At 46.2% G+C, this 21370-nt stretch overlaps 1 protein-coding gene across 1 annotated transcript; it reads right to left on the bottom strand.

Annotated features, from left to right (window-relative positions):
* UPK1B (uroplakin 1B) lies at positions 452-12687 on the bottom strand. Its single transcript, XM_021384722.1, has 8 exons — positions 12558-12687; positions 7330-7417; positions 6601-6801; positions 5066-5140; positions 4232-4354; positions 3758-3937; positions 2270-2353; positions 452-1648 (listed from the first exon to the last, which is right to left on the bottom strand). Exons 2-8 carry the CDS (start codon positions 7396-7398, stop codon positions 1598-1600), a joined length of 783 nt encoding a protein of 260 aa, XP_021240397.1. The 5' UTR covers positions 7399-7417; positions 12558-12687; the 3' UTR covers positions 452-1597.

Here is a 21370-nt window from a genome sequence, read left to right on the forward strand (position 1 = left end):
CGACACACCTGGTGCCTGTGGTCTATCCATGTCCTCAAGTCTCACAAAAAAGGGCTGAAGACTGAAGGCTTACGGAAATGGCTGAGAGTCCAGACTCTCAAAGACAGTCACCACCTCACTGAAACAGTGACCCTTCCACACAGCCTTCCCTCTGACGAGGCTGATCCATGGGGATTCTCCTTTTTGAACACACAGACATAAAGAAAACCCCTCTGCGCTTCGGGCATCCGATTCTCCTTCAAGCTATTTGCCCTCTCTGTCTCCTCCAGTGCTCCAGTGAGGGGCCACTGACCTGCACACCTTCTTTGCACCAGGGCACTGCACACTCAAACCTTCTTCACAGCCCTGGGTGTCCCAGATACATACCTTCATTTCCCCTTCCCAAACACAGAATCACGAGCAAGAGTAAAAATTTTTACTTCCACTTGTTTTTAATGATCATTTTGGCAAATATACAAAAACAAGGAATGACAGTAGCCGGTAAACTGCCACGATCTGAGACAGTACGCCTTAAAACGCTGTACCCCAGAGGATGTTTACACGAACACGTAACTGAAGCATTCACTTGGAAAGACACCAGATCAGCCTGTGGCCCGAAGTAAACCACCACTATTGAACTGACTGGATTTGGTTTGGAGAGCACCCTGTTTGCATTTTTCACAAGACTGTTGCCATTTTTTGCTGCCTGTCCTGCTGGATCTGGGGACGTGAGATGGGGAGTGCACAGGGGACACGAGCATCCACGTAGGCGGCGGGGTGATCGAGGGGTGTGGGACAGCCCCTCTGCCACAAAGCCAGCTGGAGCAGAGGACCCTTTGTATTCTGCACATATTCTAATGAAATCTTGTGTGAAGCACGTGTAGATTTTGATGGAGTTGCTTGTGGAATTTTTCATGGTCTGGCACTTCTGAAGGTAGAGAAGAAGCAGGAGTTTCGTAGGGACAGGAGGTAGGCTTGAACACAGGCAGCACATTGCAGAGGAGTGAGCTAGCCTTTCAATGAGCTTGGCTAGCAGCAGACTTTTCATCTGTGATATGTCTTTGCTGCTGACACACTTAAACTCTTAGAAAATCTTCCTTACTCTAAGGCAAGGAGTGACGGAGACCAGGAACAGAAGTTGAAAGATAAAATATATTAGAGAGTTCTGCAGTCATCTCCCTTTCTGAATCTGCCTTTATTGGTCACAGGAGGTTACAGCTTTACTCAGGCAGTTCCTACCAGAACCTATAGCATTGTGATTTCCATTCGGCCTAATTTTAGAGAGGGACTTTTCTGGAGCAGTCATATATGAACATTTTCCCCTCTGATCCCATCACGGAACAAATCAGATCATGTCTTATCTTAGCTCCAAGGATTTCTCACGCAGCAAGAGAAGGGCTGTGCTTCAGCCAGGAGACATTTAGACATAAGAAGGAGGGGCAAAGAAGGGGCAAGAAGAGTGTGACATCGGTATGTCATGCTTTCTGAGGGGCTAAAGCAATATGGGAGAGGTAGTGGGAAAACTTCAGGTCCTCAACAGCACAAGGAGAATGGAGCAGGAGATGAGTGAATGCAGTTTCACAGAGTGCTTCAGGACAAGGCTGAGGATGTTGAGTCTTCAGTTTGCAATTCTGCTCCAGTAGAACATGGTTCCGAGGAGGACGCAGAACTGAAAAGACAAGACTACTGAGTTTCTCTTCTCCTCATTCCTCCCCCACACCTCTCCCCCCAGTCCCATGTAATCCTACTGATAGGAGAGAGCAACAGAAATTCTTGATAAGCAAAGTTCATTCAGGAACAGGGAGCTTAAAGCTTTTTTATCTGCACGGGAACTTCACAGTGAAGAAAGAAGATGTGTGCAGACATAACTCTTTGACTGGATCACTCAGCTCACTGGGGATTATCTGTCACAAAACTGCTGAACCCTAAGTATTTGAAACACTTCTGCAAAGTCTTCGAACTAGAAATGGAATTATCTGTCATGATTACAGTTTAGATGGTCCAATACCCTCCAAAAACAAGAATCTGCAAGCTGTTTGCTATGCTGTGTTACTGAGATTGCAGCAGGACACAGCATGCCAGAAGGCCATCTAGCTCTTTGAGCGTGGAAGCCAGGGATGGTGGAAAAATTTTGTATGCAGCCCCGTTAGTGGAGCAGGCTACAAGCTCATTGGTGGTAAAGAAATGTCATCTGCAGATACTTTTCAGACCTGTCATCCCCCTCCACCCAAGTGGGTGTGGAATAGTAAGGAAAGAGAAGAGGAGATAAAAACAAATAGTAAGTACTCACAGTCCAGCAGAGGATGGCAAAACCAAACCAGGCAACACCCCAGGCTTGCCTATTCAATGGCCCAGAAATAGCATCGTAACAACCCTGTAAGGCAACCATGCATGAATCAGCATGAGCTTTGAGCTTCTGTTGCTCAGTTACAAGGTCATCCACCTCCAAGAGAGAGTAAAGAGGCATGATCCTCTCCTACTGTAATTTGAGTAATTCAAAAGGACAGGCCAGAACTACAGTAATTACTGACAACTTGCAGATAACCTGCATGTTTCTAGCTCCAAATACAAAGCAGACCCATCTTAAACACTTAAAGGACAATCTTCTGTGCTATCCACCAGCCGAACACAAGGACAGTCAACACAGAGCTGGACTCCAGAATCCAAAAGCTGTAGGCAAGTTTGGAAACCTGAACATCTTCTAGAAATGCTCGTTAGTGGAGAACTTCATGCTCATCCAGCAATCTGTCTGAACAGGAAAAGCTGGTTAACTGTAAAGCAATCACAGCAAGTGATGTGTTCGGAAAATGGATCTCACCATAGGAAACAATTCTCAGAGATGCCCTGCTATTCATTTCCTGGGGCACAGTGCCAGAGGACAGCCTCTTCCTCTCTTGCCATCTGTTCTCCATTACTTTTGACAGCTGCCTAGAGGAGGAGAACTGCTGTCTTGCTCACTCATGTATGCACTCATCTTTGGGCAGCGTTTGATTTAGCTGGTGATCACCTGCATGTATGAGTTGCTGCTTCGTATGGGTAGCATTTGAAGAGTTTTCTTCCAATTCTTATGTTGAATACTGTGTTAAGTTTTGGTCTACTCACTACGAGAAAGACAGTGAGGCACTGAAGCATGTCCAGAGAAGAGCAACAAAGCTGTGAGGAGTCGGGAGCACAAATCCTATGGGGAGCAGCTGAGGGAGCTGGGATTTTTCAGTCTGGAGAAGAGGAGGCTCAGGGGAGACCTTATCGCTCTCTACAACTACCTCAAAGGAGGTTGTGGTGAGCTGGGGGTCGGCCTCTACTCCCGAGTAACAGAGATAGGACGAGAGGGAATGGTTTTAAGTTGTGCCAGGGGAGGTTCAGGCTGGATATTAGGAAACATTTTTTCTCATAAAGAGTGGTGAGGCACTGGCACAAGCTGCCCAGGGAGGTGGTGGAGTCCCCATCCCTGGAGGTGTTCAAGAGCCATGTAGATGTGGCGACTTGGCTTAGTGGGCATGGTGGTGATAGGTTGGCAGTTGGACTTGATGATCTCAGAGGTCTTTTCCAACCTTAACGATTCTGTGATTATTACTAATACTCAGTCAGAAAAGCTTTTATCACAATCTGTGCTGTGTTTTACTTGGTAAGGAACCTACAAGCACTGGTTCTCCTTCAGAAAGGTTTTGGACACCTGTAGCTTACAGTAGAGGAGGAAGGCTATTCCCTATTTCCTTCCTATCCAGCAAGGTACTTTTGACCAACACATGTTAAATGGAAAAAACAGAGAAAATCTTACGTTGCTGTTATAGAAGCCGGGGACTCCAAGCTTGCAGCCATCAAGATTGATGGGCTCGCCTCGGGTGTCCATGACACAGCAGTTGTGTGGCCAAGGGTAGTCAGCATCGTTGTGTGTCATGCGAAAAGCAGATGTGTACTCCTGCCAGTCCGAGGGCCCATGCACCCCGCAGCACTGGTTCTGTGGAGTGAGAGAAGGAAACAGTCTTCATGGGCCAAGGTCACAGCTCTGCACAAGGCTGGCCTCTACACATGGTAGGCATTAACCACAGATTTATGGGAGAGATTTTTGAAGTGCTTGCCTTTGTCAGTCTGCCATCTGATAAACAAGCAAAATGGGGAGCGTGTCAGGACTTTGTCTAAGGTTCAAGGCAGATGCTATCCTTTTTATTACTGAGTGGCTCCGAGGAGGATTTGAAATTCCAGAGCTGCAGAGCGTTTAGTAATTAGTGATAGTGTTCAATGTTATTATTACCTGGAGCATGAGATTATTCCATGTCTTTGTGACCCTTTCGGTCATCCATTTGTCATTGTTATTGTCCGTCTCTGACTTCAAATACCTCTCCAGCATTTGCTTCAGGAAGAGGTTTGGAGTAAGCTGCAGGAGAAAACAAATAAACAAAAATACAAACAAAAAAACAACTGAAAAGAATGAAGGAACTATGTAAATAAGTGGCGATGTAAAGCAAATATGTGGGTGGGTTTGCTTGCTTCAGTATGCAGCTAGAGAACAGGAATGCTGTTCCCCCCACCACTCCCAGTTTTACACTGAGGAGTCTAAAGAGCAAGATTTAAGGGGCAGGAGCAACAAAGACACAGAGCGTGACTCTTAAGCTGGTCCTTCCAGATGTCAGATTAAAGGAGGTGTGCAGAAGCTGTGGGTTACATTTGATGTTGCTTGGAGCTGAGGTGCCTCAGGTCATTTTCCCCACCAATACCTGCAATAACCCATGTCATCTTTCCCTCACCCATAACACTGCCTGTTGTGATGCTGAAGATTTGTATGAGAGATTAATCAGCCTGTTGCTGCAAGACTAAACACTTTTATTTCCTTAGCTGCAAGGCTATAAACAGTTTGGAGTGTCAAAAATAACAAAACTCTGTTCAAAAGAACAAAGATAATTCCTTCATTAGAATGAATGTTGGAGACTTTCCTTGTGGGGTCTTACTCTAACTTATCAGTAGTCCTCTGAGCTGATGTTGTACCACCACACAGGCCATTTACTCCACTAAACAGGAAGCATCATTTCATAGAACTGCAACATATTCCAGTGCAGTTGCATGAAGACATGAGAAAAGTCATACTCACAAAGTCTTGGTGTGTTGCTGCTGTGATGCAAGAAGCCATTTCAAATACGTAAGTGATCAGCATCAGGATAATATACTGTTGGAGATAGAGAGTAGAGTTAGCTATTGGAGAAAAAATTAAGCAGTTTATTCCCATTCTGTATTTTTAAAGTTTAAGCCCCACACCCTCTTCAAGCCAAAAGAAACTGAGCTGCACCAGTGTCCCCAGTTACTGTTCTGTTCCTCTGAACATTCATGTAGTCCTTCTCTGTGCTCATTTCAGTTTGCAATCTGCTTTCCTGAAGGTGTGTGACCAGAATTGTACTCCATCTCACAGACATGATATCATCATAAACTTGTTGAATGGCATTAATGCTGCCCTATCTTTATGGAAGATACTTTGCCTGATATGCCCAAGATTAACATCAGCCATTTTCTTTGCTGCGTCTCACTGGCAAATTATTCTTCTGTTTGCAAGCTAGAAGCTTCTCAACAAGAATCTAGTCAATCCTAGCAGGAGGGACTGCACTTTAGGGAAAGAGAAGGTGCAATTTAATGTGTTGTTCAGATCCTCCTGACTTTTCATTGTCAGATTGCTTCAGCACTCATGCTTTGAAAGGAAAGAACCTTCAAGAAAATTGATCCTCAAGAGCACCACTCACAGTTTGTTTCACTGCTTCTCTTCCCTTCTCAGCACAACCCTTTTCAGCCTTTTCCACATTCCCTTTGCAATTCTCATGCCTCCATTTCTCCTCCCACACTTCAAAATGTTTTTCCCAGCTTCTGCCCTGTACCACAGCCTTGGGTTTCAGTCAAGACATCAACATTCAGAGTTAAAGAAATTCTCTTCCATCACTCATTGCTGATGAATTCCCTGGCACAAGAGGTCATATCTCTGAGTGTCTCCTCTAAAACAGATACCCTGCCACCCTACATTAAGCCAAGATAGAGCTGACTGCAGAGTTTTCAACTCTACCCTCCCTTAATGCAAGCACCAATTAAGTTTCACTACTGTCAACCTAAAGGACTAAGTAAGAAATTGTAGAGGTTTGTTTACATCTTAACATTGTTCTTGGCTTATTCAAAGCTATCTATTCTCATCCCTGTAATTTCTGTTTGCTTGCTGATGCGTAATGTCAGCTGCACCCATAGTTGGTATATTCACACGTACTAATGCCTTGTAAAGAAGTCATTTCTTATCAGCTCCTAAACTAAATGGTACATGACAGCTGAAAGGCAGTAAGAAGAAACTAGAATCTAAACCACATCCCAGCTGCATCTGATTGCACAAGTGCTTCTGCAGTGCTTCAGGGCCAGGTCAGGGTCAGGACACTTGGTTTAAACCTTCATTGTGGTTATCGCTATTAATTCCGCTACCCTAGTTTGGGAGATATCACCTTGTGGGAGAACACAGCCAGAGAGAAGAAGAACCTTTGGCTTCTCTTTGCTAATAAAAGCTGTCTTTGCTCAGTTGGTAAATACCAAGACAAGCAGGGAAAATAAGCCAACATTTTTTAAGCTTGGCAGGAATCAGTGGGCAAACTTTGCTATACTTACCACGAGTAGCAAAGTCTTGTTGGACTTCATGACTCCAATGATGCCAAGGATAGACAGAGCAAGGAGTGCAAAGCCAACAAAGATGCCAATCCATGCCGCAGCATAGATGTCATCATTTTCTGTGGCTTCCAGCAGAGGGTAGAGACCGTGGGGATCCGACACGAAGAAGATGCATTCTGCTGTCAGGGCAATACCGCACATCTGAGAAGCACAAATTAGGGAAAACTATTAAGTTGAGATTCCCCAAGGAAATAACACAGACCTGAATAGAAGACTGCGTTCGTTTTATTCAGCCTCCTGCCAAGCAGGAGCTCCTCAACTCCTCCTCTGCCCAACTCTGAAACCTCTTGTATTATTCCTTAATGCAAGAACTGCAAGCAAAACTCACCCAGCCTGGACCTCAAAGATCAGGCCTAGAACTTGAGGATGTTAAGAAAAAATTAACACAAACTTTCCTGTCACTATATGGAAGGAGTTGGCTGGAAAGGTGTTGGTCAGCAGCAAGGGCTGTTCCTCTAGAGTCATGTTGGTCTTGTGGATCAAACCCTGCCATCCCCACCCAACTGACCTGCCAGCACAGCTCTCCTTTATCCCTCCTCTCATGCTGCACTTCTCTGTTTATTGGTGGTCTTCACATGTGAAGAGGGATTTCATGGCTACTGTATACTGTACAGTATGTACTGTACATCATAAGGATGCTGCCACCCATACATGTCCCACTTCACTTACCCCAATGACCACATTCCCCAGGATTAATAGACCCTGACAGATGCGTATGCCATTGTCAGTTTTTGCCATCTTTAGATCTTCATGCAAACTGGAAAAAATCAAAGACAGTCATCAATTAGACCGGTACAATAGGCTTCATTTAGAAACAGAAATTACCCATGAGGAGAGGATAGACAGAACCCATCTGTCTGTACTCCTCCCACTCCTTGCTTCATGGTAGTTTTAAAGGAAAAACCTCCTCAGGCATGAAGTTGATAACTCAAATGCTCCCTGATAGTTGAGCTACACGAGAGCGGGATGACTGTCCACAGGCTGTGGCTTCAGCTCTCTTTTGGGTTGTTTTTTCAGTGACACACCAGTACCCATGCAGACCTCCAGCACAAGCACAGCTCATGGTGACACATTTCCATCTGGCTAGAAACAATGGCTACTGGGATGAACACCAAATGAGTTTAGTGTCCTCATCTCACTTCTCCTTCAAAGAAGCCAGCTTTTTTTCCAGGGCATGTCATCCATCCTATTGGCCATTCCCTTTTGGCCAGCACTAGCATGGAACCAAACATAACCACAGAGATGCAGCAGCATCCCACACACATAACTATGGGACAGGGCTTGCCATCTCCTTACTACGGGTATTTCCCTCTGCCCCCATGCTGAGAACTGAAGCTGGGGTCCCCATTCCCAGTCAGGTGTGAGGAACAGAGCTGCTCAGGCTGCAGCTGGCTCATGGGAGATGGGCCAAGCAGCATTTCGACCAAATTCCTGAGAGCCAGGCCCAGGCAATTCCTGCAGGCTGGGCCCAGGCACTCTGCATTGAATTCAGCCCCCTCCAGAGAGAGCGGCATAAAGGCATTACTCTGAGGTGTGAGACCTTGTGGAGAAATGAGCCCAGATTCCAGAGCCATTGAAGCCCTTCTTTCAAAGGGACAGAGCGTGTGTGTATATGGCAAGGAAGAGTAACTCCAATACTGAGACAGATCCACGTGTTGTGCCATTAAGAAAATACAAGCAATGAAAGAAAGGCTGAAGTGGGCCCAACTTGAGCTGGCAAAAGGCAAAGTAGCTTGACTCTCCTGCTGGAGTACCTGCACTTGGGACCCCTCTTCCTGGGTCTACCAACTCTGAGATTCTTCAAAGAAACTTTTGAAAAAGTAGAGCAGACCAAACTGCTAAAGAACCATGAGAAGTTTCTTGAGGAGCAGAGCACTGTGGGACCTCTCCAATAGGGCCACCTCCAGCCTCTCAGTAGCTGTCTTTTGGGGCTGGGAGGGCAGAGGAAAAAAAAAACAAAACAGTGACAGAGGAAAAGCCAGAATTTCCTGCCATCATTTCTGTAGCAGTTTGAGTTTTTGGCATGGAGAGATCTCTGGTGCTTCACCACTACGCAAGCAGCAGCAGAACACATAGGTATTTTTCCAGGATAGCACGAGTGGCCATTATTTCCCAGATTAGCCATTTTTACTCCCAGCCAGGTGGTTGGAGGCTGGCCCAATACATCTAAAGCTACATGACTCTGTACTTGAATGTGAATGGCAGGTACATGAAGTCAACCTGAAGTTGCCAAACTTGCCCTACTTATTACTAGCCAGTATGTCCAGGAGTCACACACGCTGCCTTGCTGGTCAGAATCATAGAATCGCAGAATCATTAAGGTTGGAAGGACCACTAAGACGATGAAGTCCAATTATCAACCCATCACCATCATGCACATTAACCATGCCCCTCAGTGCCACATGTACATGATTCTTGAATACCTCCAGGGACAGTGACCACTACCTCCTTGGGCAGCCTGTGCCAGTGCCTCACCAATACTCAAATCTGGGCTTGGGCAAAGCTTGGCCACAGGTACTACAGACCCTGACAAACCTGAGACAAGCACTTGTCCTCCACACATCTGAAAGCAGTAGATGCTACAGCCTAAATCCTTGCTCACACTCCAGAGATTTTAGAAAAGCCTTTAGTTATTGCTGGCTAAGGCTCATCACAAGTCAGGGGGCAGTCCAAAAAGCAAGGATATCTTCCTGATTTGAACATAGGTACATGAATTCTATCATATGAAAAACTGGGTCTACTCCAGCTGCCATGCAGAGAGCTGGGTTGTGTGTCATGGGGCACCATTATAGATCATACCACCTGTGATTAACAAAGCCACAATCCTTTCCTTAGCATTACAGAAACTTCTTTCTCCTACCTTTCTCTCCTATGGACACTCCTGCAGTGTAACAACAGCACTCAGACCAAAAGGATGCCAGATCTGGCTTGCTCTTGGCTGCTCAAGGAGACAACTCAGCCATTTTATTTTTGATAATTAATGTGAAGACTCTTGCACATGGACTCCCCACTCAGCCCACATGCTTCCCACAATTTGGATTTCTTCCCCTTTCTTGTAAGCAGGACCTGGCTTGCTCTTGCATCTCCTTGGGCAGGTATTACTGCAGGCACGCCAGCCCAAGAAAGAGGGCTTGATCTGAAAGCCTCTGTGGGCCTGGTCACATAAAACAATGCATAGAGAATAGGAAGTAGAAAAAGGACAGAAGAGCCTTTATCATGGACCTAAAAATGAACGATGCCATGGCAATCCCTTTTCTATTCCCTTCTCCATTTAGAAGGACCAGTATCAACATAAGGGTGCAGGGCTGGGGAGGAGCTCCAAGGCCATCACAACAGCTGGATCTGATGAGAGCTTAGAGCCAGCCCTCCAACACGCCCCAGGAAAGAAGCCGCAGGAGATCTGTGGCTTCCCACCCCCTTATGCTTCAGAGGTAAGCTGCATTAAGCCAAAGCACTTGGGGCAGGTGCATGAATACCGAGGCACAAAACCAACCTCTGGGTTTGCCTCTCACACAGGCATGACTCATAGCCACCCACCTGGGGTGACACAGGGAAGCAGTCCCTGCTCCCAGAGAGACAGGAGCCAGCAGCTCATGCCTGAGGACAGAAATAATTTTGGAAGTAGGGAAGCCTTCTGCGTGGGCTGGTTAAGGTTAGTTTTACAGCCCAAACAGTTTCCTGGAGCTGCAGGCAGATGTTACTTCCATGGCCTGAGAGCTTTCTCAACCTGTCCTCCCTTCCTCCATTCACAGTGGCTCACAACAGGTCTGTGGGAGCCAAAAAGCAAGCTTCTTTCTGCAAAGACTGGCTCCTGCCCCTGAGCTGTAGGTGACCAACCCTATAGAGCATCACTGCTGGCACGAGTGCCTTGATTCAGGGAGGATTCAGTCTTTGGTGCATCCCAACCCCCATTGGCCTGGTTGAACTTTTGAAGCCTCTGCATCCTATTTTTACAGGTTGAAACAGGATTTCAATAGCCTTACAGATAAATGTCCCTTGCTTTAGTCTGGTCTTACTCCATTTGTAGACAAAAAGGCCTATGAGTAAAAATTGGCTTGGCGTTGCCTCATGCAGAAACAGGCCCTGTTCTGATTGCCTTGTGTCTTGTTCCAGCTGTGGTGGAGTCACAAAACTGCAGCCAAGGGATGTCCAAAAACACACCTGTGAGCATCACTGGCTTCTACAAAGTGCCAGCACTCACTCCAGCATTTGTGAAGCATGAGGTACTGCCTTCCCTGCCACCAGATGTATGCCGTCTCCCTCCTTGGAGATACCCAAAAGCTATCTGGACATGGTTCTGAGCAGCCTGCTTTGGGTGGAGGTGGCATTCAGAGATCCCTTCCAACCTCAACCATGCTGTGATCAACTCTGCACTGCATATCCCTCTCCCCAAGGCCTGGGGTGGCCCTCACCGCCACTGCCCTGCTGTCAGTGGGTGGCCAGAGGGAGGACATCTTACCCTCACCACAGGCAGCAATTGGGGTGTTCAAGCTGTTGCCCACCATCATCAGCACAGTGGTAGAGGGGCTGGGAGAGAGTGGTACATCACGAGGAGGGATGACTGGGCTCAGCAGAGCTGTGCCTCACCCCCTGCACCCACCCCGTGTTTCAGCATGCCTGCGCACAGCGTGGCATTCTTCTCCCCTGGTGTAAAGAAGCACAGACAAGGGGCCCATTTGTGCAGTTCCCCCATGGGCTCTGCAGCCTCCTGACACTTCAGTGGAAAGTCTCGGAGCCATCTGAGCGCAGCCAAACAAACCCAGCCTTTCAGCAGCTGAAACCTTGGCCTTGCCCGGGGGCTCTGCCCTGCCCTTCACCCTGTCCAGCCACCGCTCCTCCTACCCCTCGGGTTCTCCAGGCCCCAAGGGACAAACTGTCTCTACAAGCATGAGCAGTGACAGGTTGCCAAGGGAGGGAATTTGGCAAGGTGGAGCTGCTGGCTGTACTAGTGCCATGAGACAGGATGCCCTGGGCAAGGCACAAACCCCGAACACAGACCCCCTTCACAACCCCAAACCACGATGAGCTTCCATGCAGCAAGGCTTGAGTAAACAAAATTCATTGTTATTGTTGTTAATGCAATTAAATGTCTTATCAGTGAATTCTTGGACCCTGCTGCATACAGGCGGATGTTTGCGGGTGTTGGTTGGCCATCTATTTATCCTGAGGCAAATACCTCCAGCGCACACACGCTCCTCTGCCACCACCCCACCTGCCAGAAGCACGCAGTCACCCCGGGCAAAGAACAGTGTGGTCGCCTGGATCCAACCACACTGAGAAAGGGAAGAGCCAGCTGGTCGTTTTACACCACCAGGGGAGAATTGTAAAGCAAAAACAAAGCTCAGCATCAAGCAGGGGTCAGAGACTAATTAAGTTTCCTTTTAAGAGAGATTGCTATGAAATGAAGCCTCTGCGAACGGAGAGGCGGCTGGTAAATCATCAGGCATAATTACCTCAGATATAGAGCTGGGAGGTAGTTTTTTCCTCTCTCCCTCATTAGTTCAGCAGAGCCAAAACAAGAGATATTTTTCCTGGCCTTTCCTATTTTCATAAGTGAGGGGGATTTGTCTTTCTTGGTGGGGATTTTTTTTTGACACTCAAATCTGTTGGCAACAGACCTAATTCTCCCATTCCCTCCTCCCCAGTCTTTAGGAGAAAAAAATATATGAAACAAATTAAAACAGCCTATAGAAGGCAGAGCCTGCAGTGGAAGGAAGAAAGCAATCCTTAACAATCTTCGGCAGTTAACCTTACCCAGGTAGCAGCCTCACTCATATTAAACACAGCCCAGAGACTCAAATAGAAATCGTTTAACATAAAAACCTCTTTTTCTTGTCCCAGAGGCTTTTTGCTCCTCTTTCTGAAGAGGAAGACAGTGACCAAAGCCAGGTACTCACCCTTCCCTGCTGGTGATGCAGAAAACCAGACCCACCCGTCCGGCTGGTGAATTCCCCAAGAAGCCCCTTTTCCCCTCCTCGGCTGGTCTTTAAGGAGCCTGGGTTGCTGGAGGAGAGTGCTGTGTGATTGGTAGGGTGCCCATCACATGAGGGACAGTTTTTTTTTCTAGCCAAACCTGTTCCCCAGTTCTTGTGGGACCAGAGGGTGTCTCTGTGATTCTTAGATTGTATCGGAATGTTGTTGTGCCAAAAACAGAAAGCTTAAAGAATTTCACTCCTTGTACTCTCAAAAAGGTGGACAAGTGACTCACCCGTATGAGATACTTGAGCTTTAAAGAGGATAGGCAAATTTGAAGGGTGTAAATCTAAATATTAGCATTGCTGAACTGGTGTTTGAACAGAGTATAAAAAGAATGCATGGATGAGAAAAGAGAGAAATTAATGTTAGTGTTTCCATTTAATTGTGTTGCATGGGAAAAACTTGAGAAATACAGTAGTTTGGGTTGGAACCACTGTGATGTTCTTTAGCTTGGGATTTTTTTTAGAAACAAAAGCACAGGTGTTGGCTACTATGAAAGACACAGTGGATAACTAGAAAAGTGGAGCAACTGTTGGATTGCCTTGGGTCCAACGTTTTTTTAACTCATTCATTCTTATGAAGAGTGAGTAAAATCAAGGACATACATATGTTCTTATTGGCCTATGATGAACTGGGATGGAGGCTGAGAAGCAGCAGAAAAGGCACTTCTCTCAACTTCCTCACACATTCCAGTCCAAGCGTGCCAAAAATAATCACTCCCATTACTGAAGCCTTGAGCTACAGCTACTTATGCTTGGTGTTCTTCATCTGTGATGCAAAACCCAACAAACTACTAGTGAGCTTGGGATGGGTGATGGAAACATCATGTTTTTAGAGTCCTTCATGAGTCAAAAACAAACATCAAGACGTACTCACACTTTGTAGCCATTCTTGGAAATGTCTTGTGGGAAATTAGTGAGAACTGCAATAGCTCCAATGTTTTACAGGTCCCTGTGGTACCTGGGGACAACCAAAGAGGTCCTGCCAAAGAGAGATCCAGGATGGATACCTCCCATGAGATTTCACCCTGAGGAACAGACCGTGTTTTTGGCATTTCCATCACAGTAAGGCATCCCAGTGGTTAGCAAAAGAAGATCCAGCTGTTGCAGCCAGCCCAATCTGGTAGACGGGGACAAGAAATGTGCTGGCTTGGACACTTAAGAGTAGAGATGCAGATTTGCCTAGACCTAAATAACTTGGAGCCAGTTGCTCATTATTTGTGCTTCCAACAACACACACAAAAGCCCAGCTTGGTTCGGCACTCCTGGGGGACCGTGCATTTCACACTAATGGTGGGTTTCTGTTTGTGGGTTTTTGTGGTGTAGGTGTTTTTTTTTTTTAATTGTATTTTGTCAGACGCAAGCTATGAAATTGCATGCATATGTGTGCACAGCAGAGGGTCAGAGTGAGACTTGGCCTGAGCATGGAGTGTGTTGGAGCTGACAAACCATGCAGTGGGAGCCCAAGATACCCTGTGGGGTGCCTGCAGCTGCTTCAGCCTCCTCTGTAGATGTACATCTGTGCTGGCAACTTTAGATGAGAACATGCCAACACATTTGTGCAGCTAGATCCATAAATTTGTGAAAATTGTTGTATTTGCAAACTCTACACCCTCATGAATTTTCCCCATCTCACAAAGCATTGGCATGTATAAAACCACAAGTGCATGTGGTTTCCACACACAAATCCACACAGAGATCCACATATGTGCACACCTCTGTTGGCTGTAGATTAGAAGCAGAGTGCTGGGCTGAGTGTGAAGACACTGCAGCTGGGGGTTTCACTTGGCAGGACAGATGGAGGTGGAAAATGACATTCCTTGGGAGAATTATCACTATGACCATGTGCATATGGAAACAGGGCAATGTGAGAATGTGCCTGACACCAAGTGTGCCTCCGTTTTTCAGATTTGGCATGGGAGGGATGCTGGAGAATGCCTGAAGAAAGAACAAAGCTTCTGATAAATGCTGAAGAGATGCTGCGGGCCATTCCAATGGGCTGACCTTGCTCCTAACCCCTAATACCATTTCATCTTCCTGTATTTTTTAAAGTTACGAAGAGTTACTTCTCTTCATAACATGCAAGTAATGATTTAGGACTAAGAGAGTGTGAGGAGGGAGCGATTGGGAAGGGAGAGAGCACACTGCAAGAACAAGGAAGTAATGGCCGAACCATCAAGGTACCAGGAGTCACTCCTGTGCCTGCCTCATGCCATCATCATGAAGAAAGAACTTTGTGCAGCAATGCGCTGCAGAGGTGCGGCCTGTGGGCTGGTGGGCTGCTGCCTTTCCCTGCAGAGCCCCATGTCCCTGCTGCAGTGACCTCCCACCCAGAGTACCACCATCAGCAGCCCTATCCTTGCTCTGTGTCACCTGGATTTGCTCTCGCATTCCCAGGAGGGCTGTGAACAGCTGCTTCCCATTTTGCACTCCAACCTTCTTTCCTCTGCCAGCCCCGGGGGTTGAGGCTCGCTGGGGCCACCCGAACCCTTCTCATGTTGTGGCTGGGTGCCAGGTTCTCCCCGAAGGAGCAGGGAATTCCTCCTGCTGCCTCGGTGTGGGAGGGGTGAGTCTGCAGGGGACAGATGTCCTCCAGCCCTTCAGGTCTGCAGGTGGCCTCCTGCCTTCGCATCCCCATCGGGCCGTGGCTTTTGCTTCAGCTGTTTCCCCCTTTCTGCAAGGTTTTGCCCTTTTTCTGACACTTCTTTTACCCTTCAGCCTCAAGAGAGAGGGATAATTCAGGGGTTTGGGGGATAAATAAGTGAGCACCACCTACGGAGATCAGGGGAGAGCAACTCTGTCCCAGAAAATGTTTACCAAACAGTGCTGAGTGTGGGGAGACAAATGACATACCACCAGCAACAACCCTGGGCTAATTATAGTGGGACAGGATAAACCACCGGGCTTCTGGGCTGGCCACTCCATCCAAGCCTGAAAACATACAGAGTGAAAAGCAGAACTGTATGTATATATTTAGTGTAACATGGAATGCAGTAAGTAATTTCTTTCTAAAACCTCAGCTACCTTAGTTAAGAGCGCTACAGAAAAGCCAGATACAGACATCTTTGTGATGCTGGTAATCCCAGTATTTTGCATTTGGCAGTGCACAATCCACACATGAATATGGTATTGCGCTCCTCATTCCTAAGAAGAACGGTATAAAACACACTCTTGATGTTTGGCGTTTCTTAATATTTATTTTTGTGAAGGTGGGAGTTACACCTTATTTTTCTAATTTTATATGGTAGAGTTTTATTCATGAGCTCATTTTTTAAGATACATGGTTTATTTCAGTGTTGTGAGGACTTGCAATTTTTGTTGATTGCATGGAGTCCAAGTTACTGGAATCATGTGATGGTTGCATGAAAATCTGTACTTTCAGCTTTTCAAAAGATCTCTTCTCCTTCTGACAAGTGAGCAAGCCAAAAGGCCAAGCAAGTTGGATGAAGCTGCTCAGTCTGGGAAAGAACTGAGTTCAGGCTGGGAGCTGCTTCCCCAGGGAATTTTGGATTACAGCTGATATCTGCTCCTCAGTGGTCTTGGCTCAAATGCTTACAGAAATGGTGGTTATTTATAAAGGCTAATCTCTGCTGGTTGCTACTACTATTGGAAAAGAAAGTCCTCAGGGTGCCTTCCTGCACACCTTGCGGGAGATTTGGGCTCTGAATCTCTCCTGAGGAAGCCTCCTTTACACTGTTCACTGTGAAGGAAACCGCTAGGAGAGCCTTATCACGGGCTTGAAGGTAATTTCTGCAAAGGAAAAGCAAGACAAAAATATCTACATCTTAGATCTGCTCCCCTCACCTAGGTCTTTCAGGCACTTAGAGGTCCCTTTTTGGTACATGCAGAGATAAAACAAGCATGGAGGAGCCTGGGGAAGCTCTGAGGTCAGGCCCTGCCCTGGGCCCATCCCATCAGCCACTTTCTGCTGGTGTGGCAGGAGAGCCAAGCCCTGCCAGAGCAGCGTTCCCCAGCCAACACCCTTGATGATGTAAAAGAGTAAGTAAATGGGATGTGAATCTCCAGAATGTCATCTTCAGCCTCCTGTGGAGGGTCTGCCTGTCTGATCTTGGTCTTTCATGCTGAGCATTTATCCATGCTGCAGGGAAACAGCAGTGGATATGACTCCGCTCTCCTGCTGGCATGAGGGATGACCTGGGTGGGCTGTGGTCCTTAGAAGCACGGTGGCTGTGAAGCACAAATAAATCATCAGAGGAAGTTATGGACCCTCTTGGCTTTAAAAATCATAAAAGAGGAAAAGAACGAGTACTGTAGATCTGGCCCAAATGGGAAGCCTTGGAAAGTATACAGCACACTACTGCTATCCTGGGGGCTCACAAACAGTGGCAGGGAGTACTTCTCATCCTACAGCAACATCATCTCTAACCTCTCAGCTCACATGCTGAAGGGCAGCACAGGATTTATAAGGGAGCCAGCTCTCTTTAGTCTGCTAGATTGAAAGGCTGAGCAGTCTACAGGGAGTAGAGTTTTATGAAGTGTAATCTCCCCTTTCCTTGCTGATCTCATTGCATTCCCACAGATAAAGTCTACCTCTTTCCTGTAGGGGACCACTGCTTTATCATCTCCTTCAGCATTAATACTCCCTCTCCTCCCCAGATACCATCTACCTTTTCTCTCAGGTGGTCCAGCTGATGGATATGAAACTCAAAGCAAATGTTTTACTTCACTTCACTTTGAAGATTGCTGTTTTTATTGCAGACCCGAAGAAGGATTTGTGTGCACTTAGCTGCTTTTTGCAACTTTGCTAGTTGATCTGATAAAAGCTATTATTCCTGCCTTCAAGCACTGTCCAATCTGAGTCTCAAGAAGAGTTTAAGGGTGTTTGAATGGATAGTTTTCCCCATGATGGTTAGAATAGGGAAAAATGGCAAAGAGAGAAGAGACTCTAGGGCAGGCCTAGCTCACTTCAAACAGGAGCCTGGCAAGAAGGACAGAAATCCTCAGGACAGAGGATTACCTGGGATCTTGCAAAATTTAGAGCAGGAGAAAAGACTTCAGAACACAGGAGTTTCCTGATTATGCTTTAGATATATGCTATAGATATATTTAGATTATGCTTTAGATAGCTCCTTCAAAGGGCTGGCAATGTCCAGGGAAAATCTCCTAGAAAGTGCCTCCATCTTGCTCTTGATTGTGAATTTGTAGGTGATGCTAATGTTGATATATGTACTAGCATGTGGTCCCAGATCCTGAATGACCTTGGCACTGTGATTGACTTTTGATTCTGGTGTTTCAATTGTATTTCGTCTAACAGACTGAGAACAAGCTGTTCTGTCTGGGCCTGATGACTGCACTGCTGTTGCTGATGATTAAAAATATCTCCTCCAAAATCCCTTGTCTGTCAGCAGTAGAAAGAACTCTTATTTGGAGATCTTTACTGCTTGTTTGCATGGGGCCAATGAAATTTCTTCACATGAATTGTTCCAGCTCATTACTGAAAGGTGTGTGGGATATTTCATTTCTCTCAAATCCATCCTATTTGCCTCCTCTGCATTGGCTGCTTCTGACTTGGGAGGCTGTAATGCGCTGGCAGCGGAGCACTGCCATCTACATATGGTTGCCTGTCACTGTCCAGTTCCCAACATGCTTCCTGTAAGCCATGTGCTGCAAGCCTCTGTCTATCTGATTTTTCTCAGCACCTCCACCATCCACCTTGCTGTAAGGCTGGAGCACCCAAGAGGAAGAGGGAGGACTGTCAAGTCAAGTTGCATTGCAGCTCAACAGTAGGAACATGGGAGATTAGCAGAGCGATGTTGGGTGGTGCAGTGCTTGGGAGCTCTGGGCTGGAAATAAATAGCGCATGTGACTTGGGTGAGCTTATAGTGCTCTCAGGCACTTGCCTGGGCAAGGGTGTGGTTGACATCTGATTGCTTTGACAGAACTGTAGGTACTGTCCTAAACACTTCCTCTGAAACTATTTTAAGGTTTCAGTAACTAGCCAGAAACTTCCCTGAGAAGACTACAAGACTCAGACCCTGCCACAGAATCACAGAATCATAGAAACCTTAGAGTTGGAAGGGACCTTTAGAAGTCACCTAGTCCAAATCCCCTGCAATGGACAGGGACATTCATGGCTAGATCAGGCTGCTCAGAGCCCAGTCCAGCCTGACCTTGAATGTCTCCAGGGACGGGACATCCACCGCCTCTCTGGACAGCTTGTTCCACTGCCTCACCACTCTTACTGTAAAAGATTTTTTCCTTATATCCTACCTAAATCTACCCTCTTTTAGTTTGAAACCATTTCCCCTTGTCCTATCATCACAGACCCTGCCTTTCTACTACACAGAATAACAGAGCTCTTGTGCCCTGATGAAAGCTTCCTTAAACATACGCCAGCTCTGCTCTGCACTCTTGTCCATGAAGACAATTTCCCATGGTGTTTTGTTGACTCACTCCCTCAAGAGCTGGAAGTTAGCTTTCCTAAAATTTAGCATCCTAATTTTACGCTTTGACTATCTCATATCCCTCGGGAGTGTGAACTCTACCATAGCATGATTGCTACAGCCCAGGCAGCCATAGGCATTCGACTTGCTCATGACTATTCTTTCGGGACAGCTCTTCACATTCTATTCCTTTCCTGATGTAGACGGCAATGCTCCTGCCCCTTTCCTTGCCTGTCCCTTCTGAACAGCTTGTAGCTGTCGACAGCCACATGCACACGGAATTTGACCCAATCAACCCACTACCCAACTAACCACAACTTGGGTTTTAGTTTCAGATGGGAGATGGATGGAGGTGTACTCTGGGTCATCAAGCCCCTTTTTAATGGACTTTTTCTCCCCCGCTTGTAGCTACTGCCGGCCGTACCTCGAATTAGTCACCCTACCTCCGAGGGACTCTAGAGAAGGCTCGGCCGGTCTGTGCTGCCCTCTCATGGACACACGTCGGAAAGGTTAAATTTCATCCGATTTATTTCAACCGACCACTCTTGCAACAGCTGTCAACACATAATTTCTGAAAAGCCAGAAACATTTGTGAACAACTTATAAGAGGCTCTGAAATGTAACTATGAAAATTAAGTCCATTTACAGTTGTGTTGGACTCCTCCCAGCTCTTACGTTTCTAAAAAGCTCTGTTTTTCATTTGACATTTGACATAGACATCTAATAGGGAAAAAGAGAGGGAGCTGTTACTCTAGAGAACAGGAAGAGTTTCTCCCATATGCACTTCCATCCACCCTGTCGAACATATGTTGGCATCTTGGCATCATAACATTGTCAAGGAGTCTCTCAAGTGGGCTCAGTTGTGCTGCTACAGATTCAAACAATAAGCAGAGTTGCTACGTGATGACACAGGACCAAAAGCTGTGTTCCCTGGTGGACAGAGTTCTCATTGCTTTCAATGCTATGGAGTCTCAGCAAACTGTTGACACTTCCTTTCCCTGGATCTCCTTGCAAAGAGACAGGATATTATGCTAGACCCAAGGGGATACTTAAACAATGGCTGGATAGGATAGGCATCTTTCTGCTCTTCATAGGGACTCCTGCTACATTGTTTATGGTGTTTATACAACTTTGAGTCAGTTTTAAAAATCAGTGAATCAGAGGATCACCCACTCACTTGCATTTTAACATAGCCTTCTCCTTAATTTTTACTCACCTGTTCAAACACTGGTGGCTCCTCAAGGTGGGAACAATTTTTCTTCAATGGCTGGTATGACTTGTTTTCCCCATTAACAAACAATTGTGCTGTTCCATATGTCTTTATTCATCTCTACTTCCTGTTTGATAGTAGAAGGTAAGCTGAGAGAAGGGAAGCAGGAAGGACAGAGGTCACCTCTTGTTCTTACAAACTCCCTAACCCTCAATTGGATCTCAGCTCTTAACTCTTAAGAAGATTTTCTAAGTATTGGACCAGGTGATTCCAAATAAGATATTTCCCATAAAGGCTTGTCAATTTATAGTGAAGTTTTCACAAGCAAGAGTAAGTTGGTTGTTGCACTCCCTTAGCTACATTATCTACATTTTCACTCTCACAAACTGTACTACAACTGTACTTACAACTGTACTTTGTAAGTCTGGCTCTTTGCAGACCTGTGTTTCTCCATCTCTTGCCACTCTAATCACTGGCAATGAACAAAAGGTTAATTTTGGTCTCAGAGTAGGTAACAACACACACACAAAGAAAAGCAAGTGAGCCCCTCTTATAGTGTTTGTTCCTTCCCTGGTATTACTTCATTGCAGTTAATGAAATTACACCAGCAGTTCCTCCCATATTCTGCACTGGGAATCATAGAATGGCTTGGGTTGGAGGGGACCTTAAAGATCATCTAGTTCCAAACCCTGTGCCGTGGGCAGGGAAGACAGAAAAGCTCACCCTAGACTCCATATGCCACAGTGATACCCTTCTTAATGCCTAAAGGCAGCTAGTTCTGTGGTAAAGAAGGTTGATATCTTCCCACCCAAGAAAGGAGCTGCATGGGGAGTTGGGATAATGGCCTCAAGGGAAGAAGGAAGAGCCACTCTGTCCATTTGCACCTGGCATTCTAAAACAAAGTTCTGCAGTGTCTGCATTCTCTGGTCTTGAATTACGTGTATAGAAACCTCCTGGGATTGTTTTGCCTAAGTTTTACTGCTCTGGAGTGACATTCCAGCTCACCACCTTTCCCCAGGAGAGAATAAGTGGCTCTTCATCCAACCCATGTCACCTCAACAAGTCAAATTCTCCCTTTTCATTTGTGCACGTTGAGATATGGCCCAAAACTTTCGATGAAG

Source organism: Numida meleagris, chromosome 1 (assembly GCF_002078875.1).
Source record: "Numida meleagris isolate 19003 breed g44 Domestic line chromosome 1, NumMel1.0, whole genome shotgun sequence".
Lineage (NCBI taxonomy): Eukaryota > Metazoa > Chordata > Aves > Galliformes > Numididae > Numida > Numida meleagris.

What these genes read in the sequence shown, in the direction of transcription:
- UPK1B (XM_021384722.1), bottom strand. Translation starts at nt 7,398, where the DNA reads ATGGCAAAAACTGACAATGGCATACGCATCTGTCAGGGTCTATTAATC. An exon ending in ACAAGACTTTGCTACTCGTG is followed by an intron (nt 5,141 to 6,600) that starts GTAAGTATAGCA and finishes TATCTCCAACAG; the next exon opens with TATATTATCCTGATGCTGAT. An exon ending in CCGGCTTCTATAACAGCAAC is followed by an intron (nt 2,354 to 3,757) that starts GTAAGATTTTCT and finishes GTTGCCTTACAG; the next exon opens with GGTTGTTACGATGCTATTTC.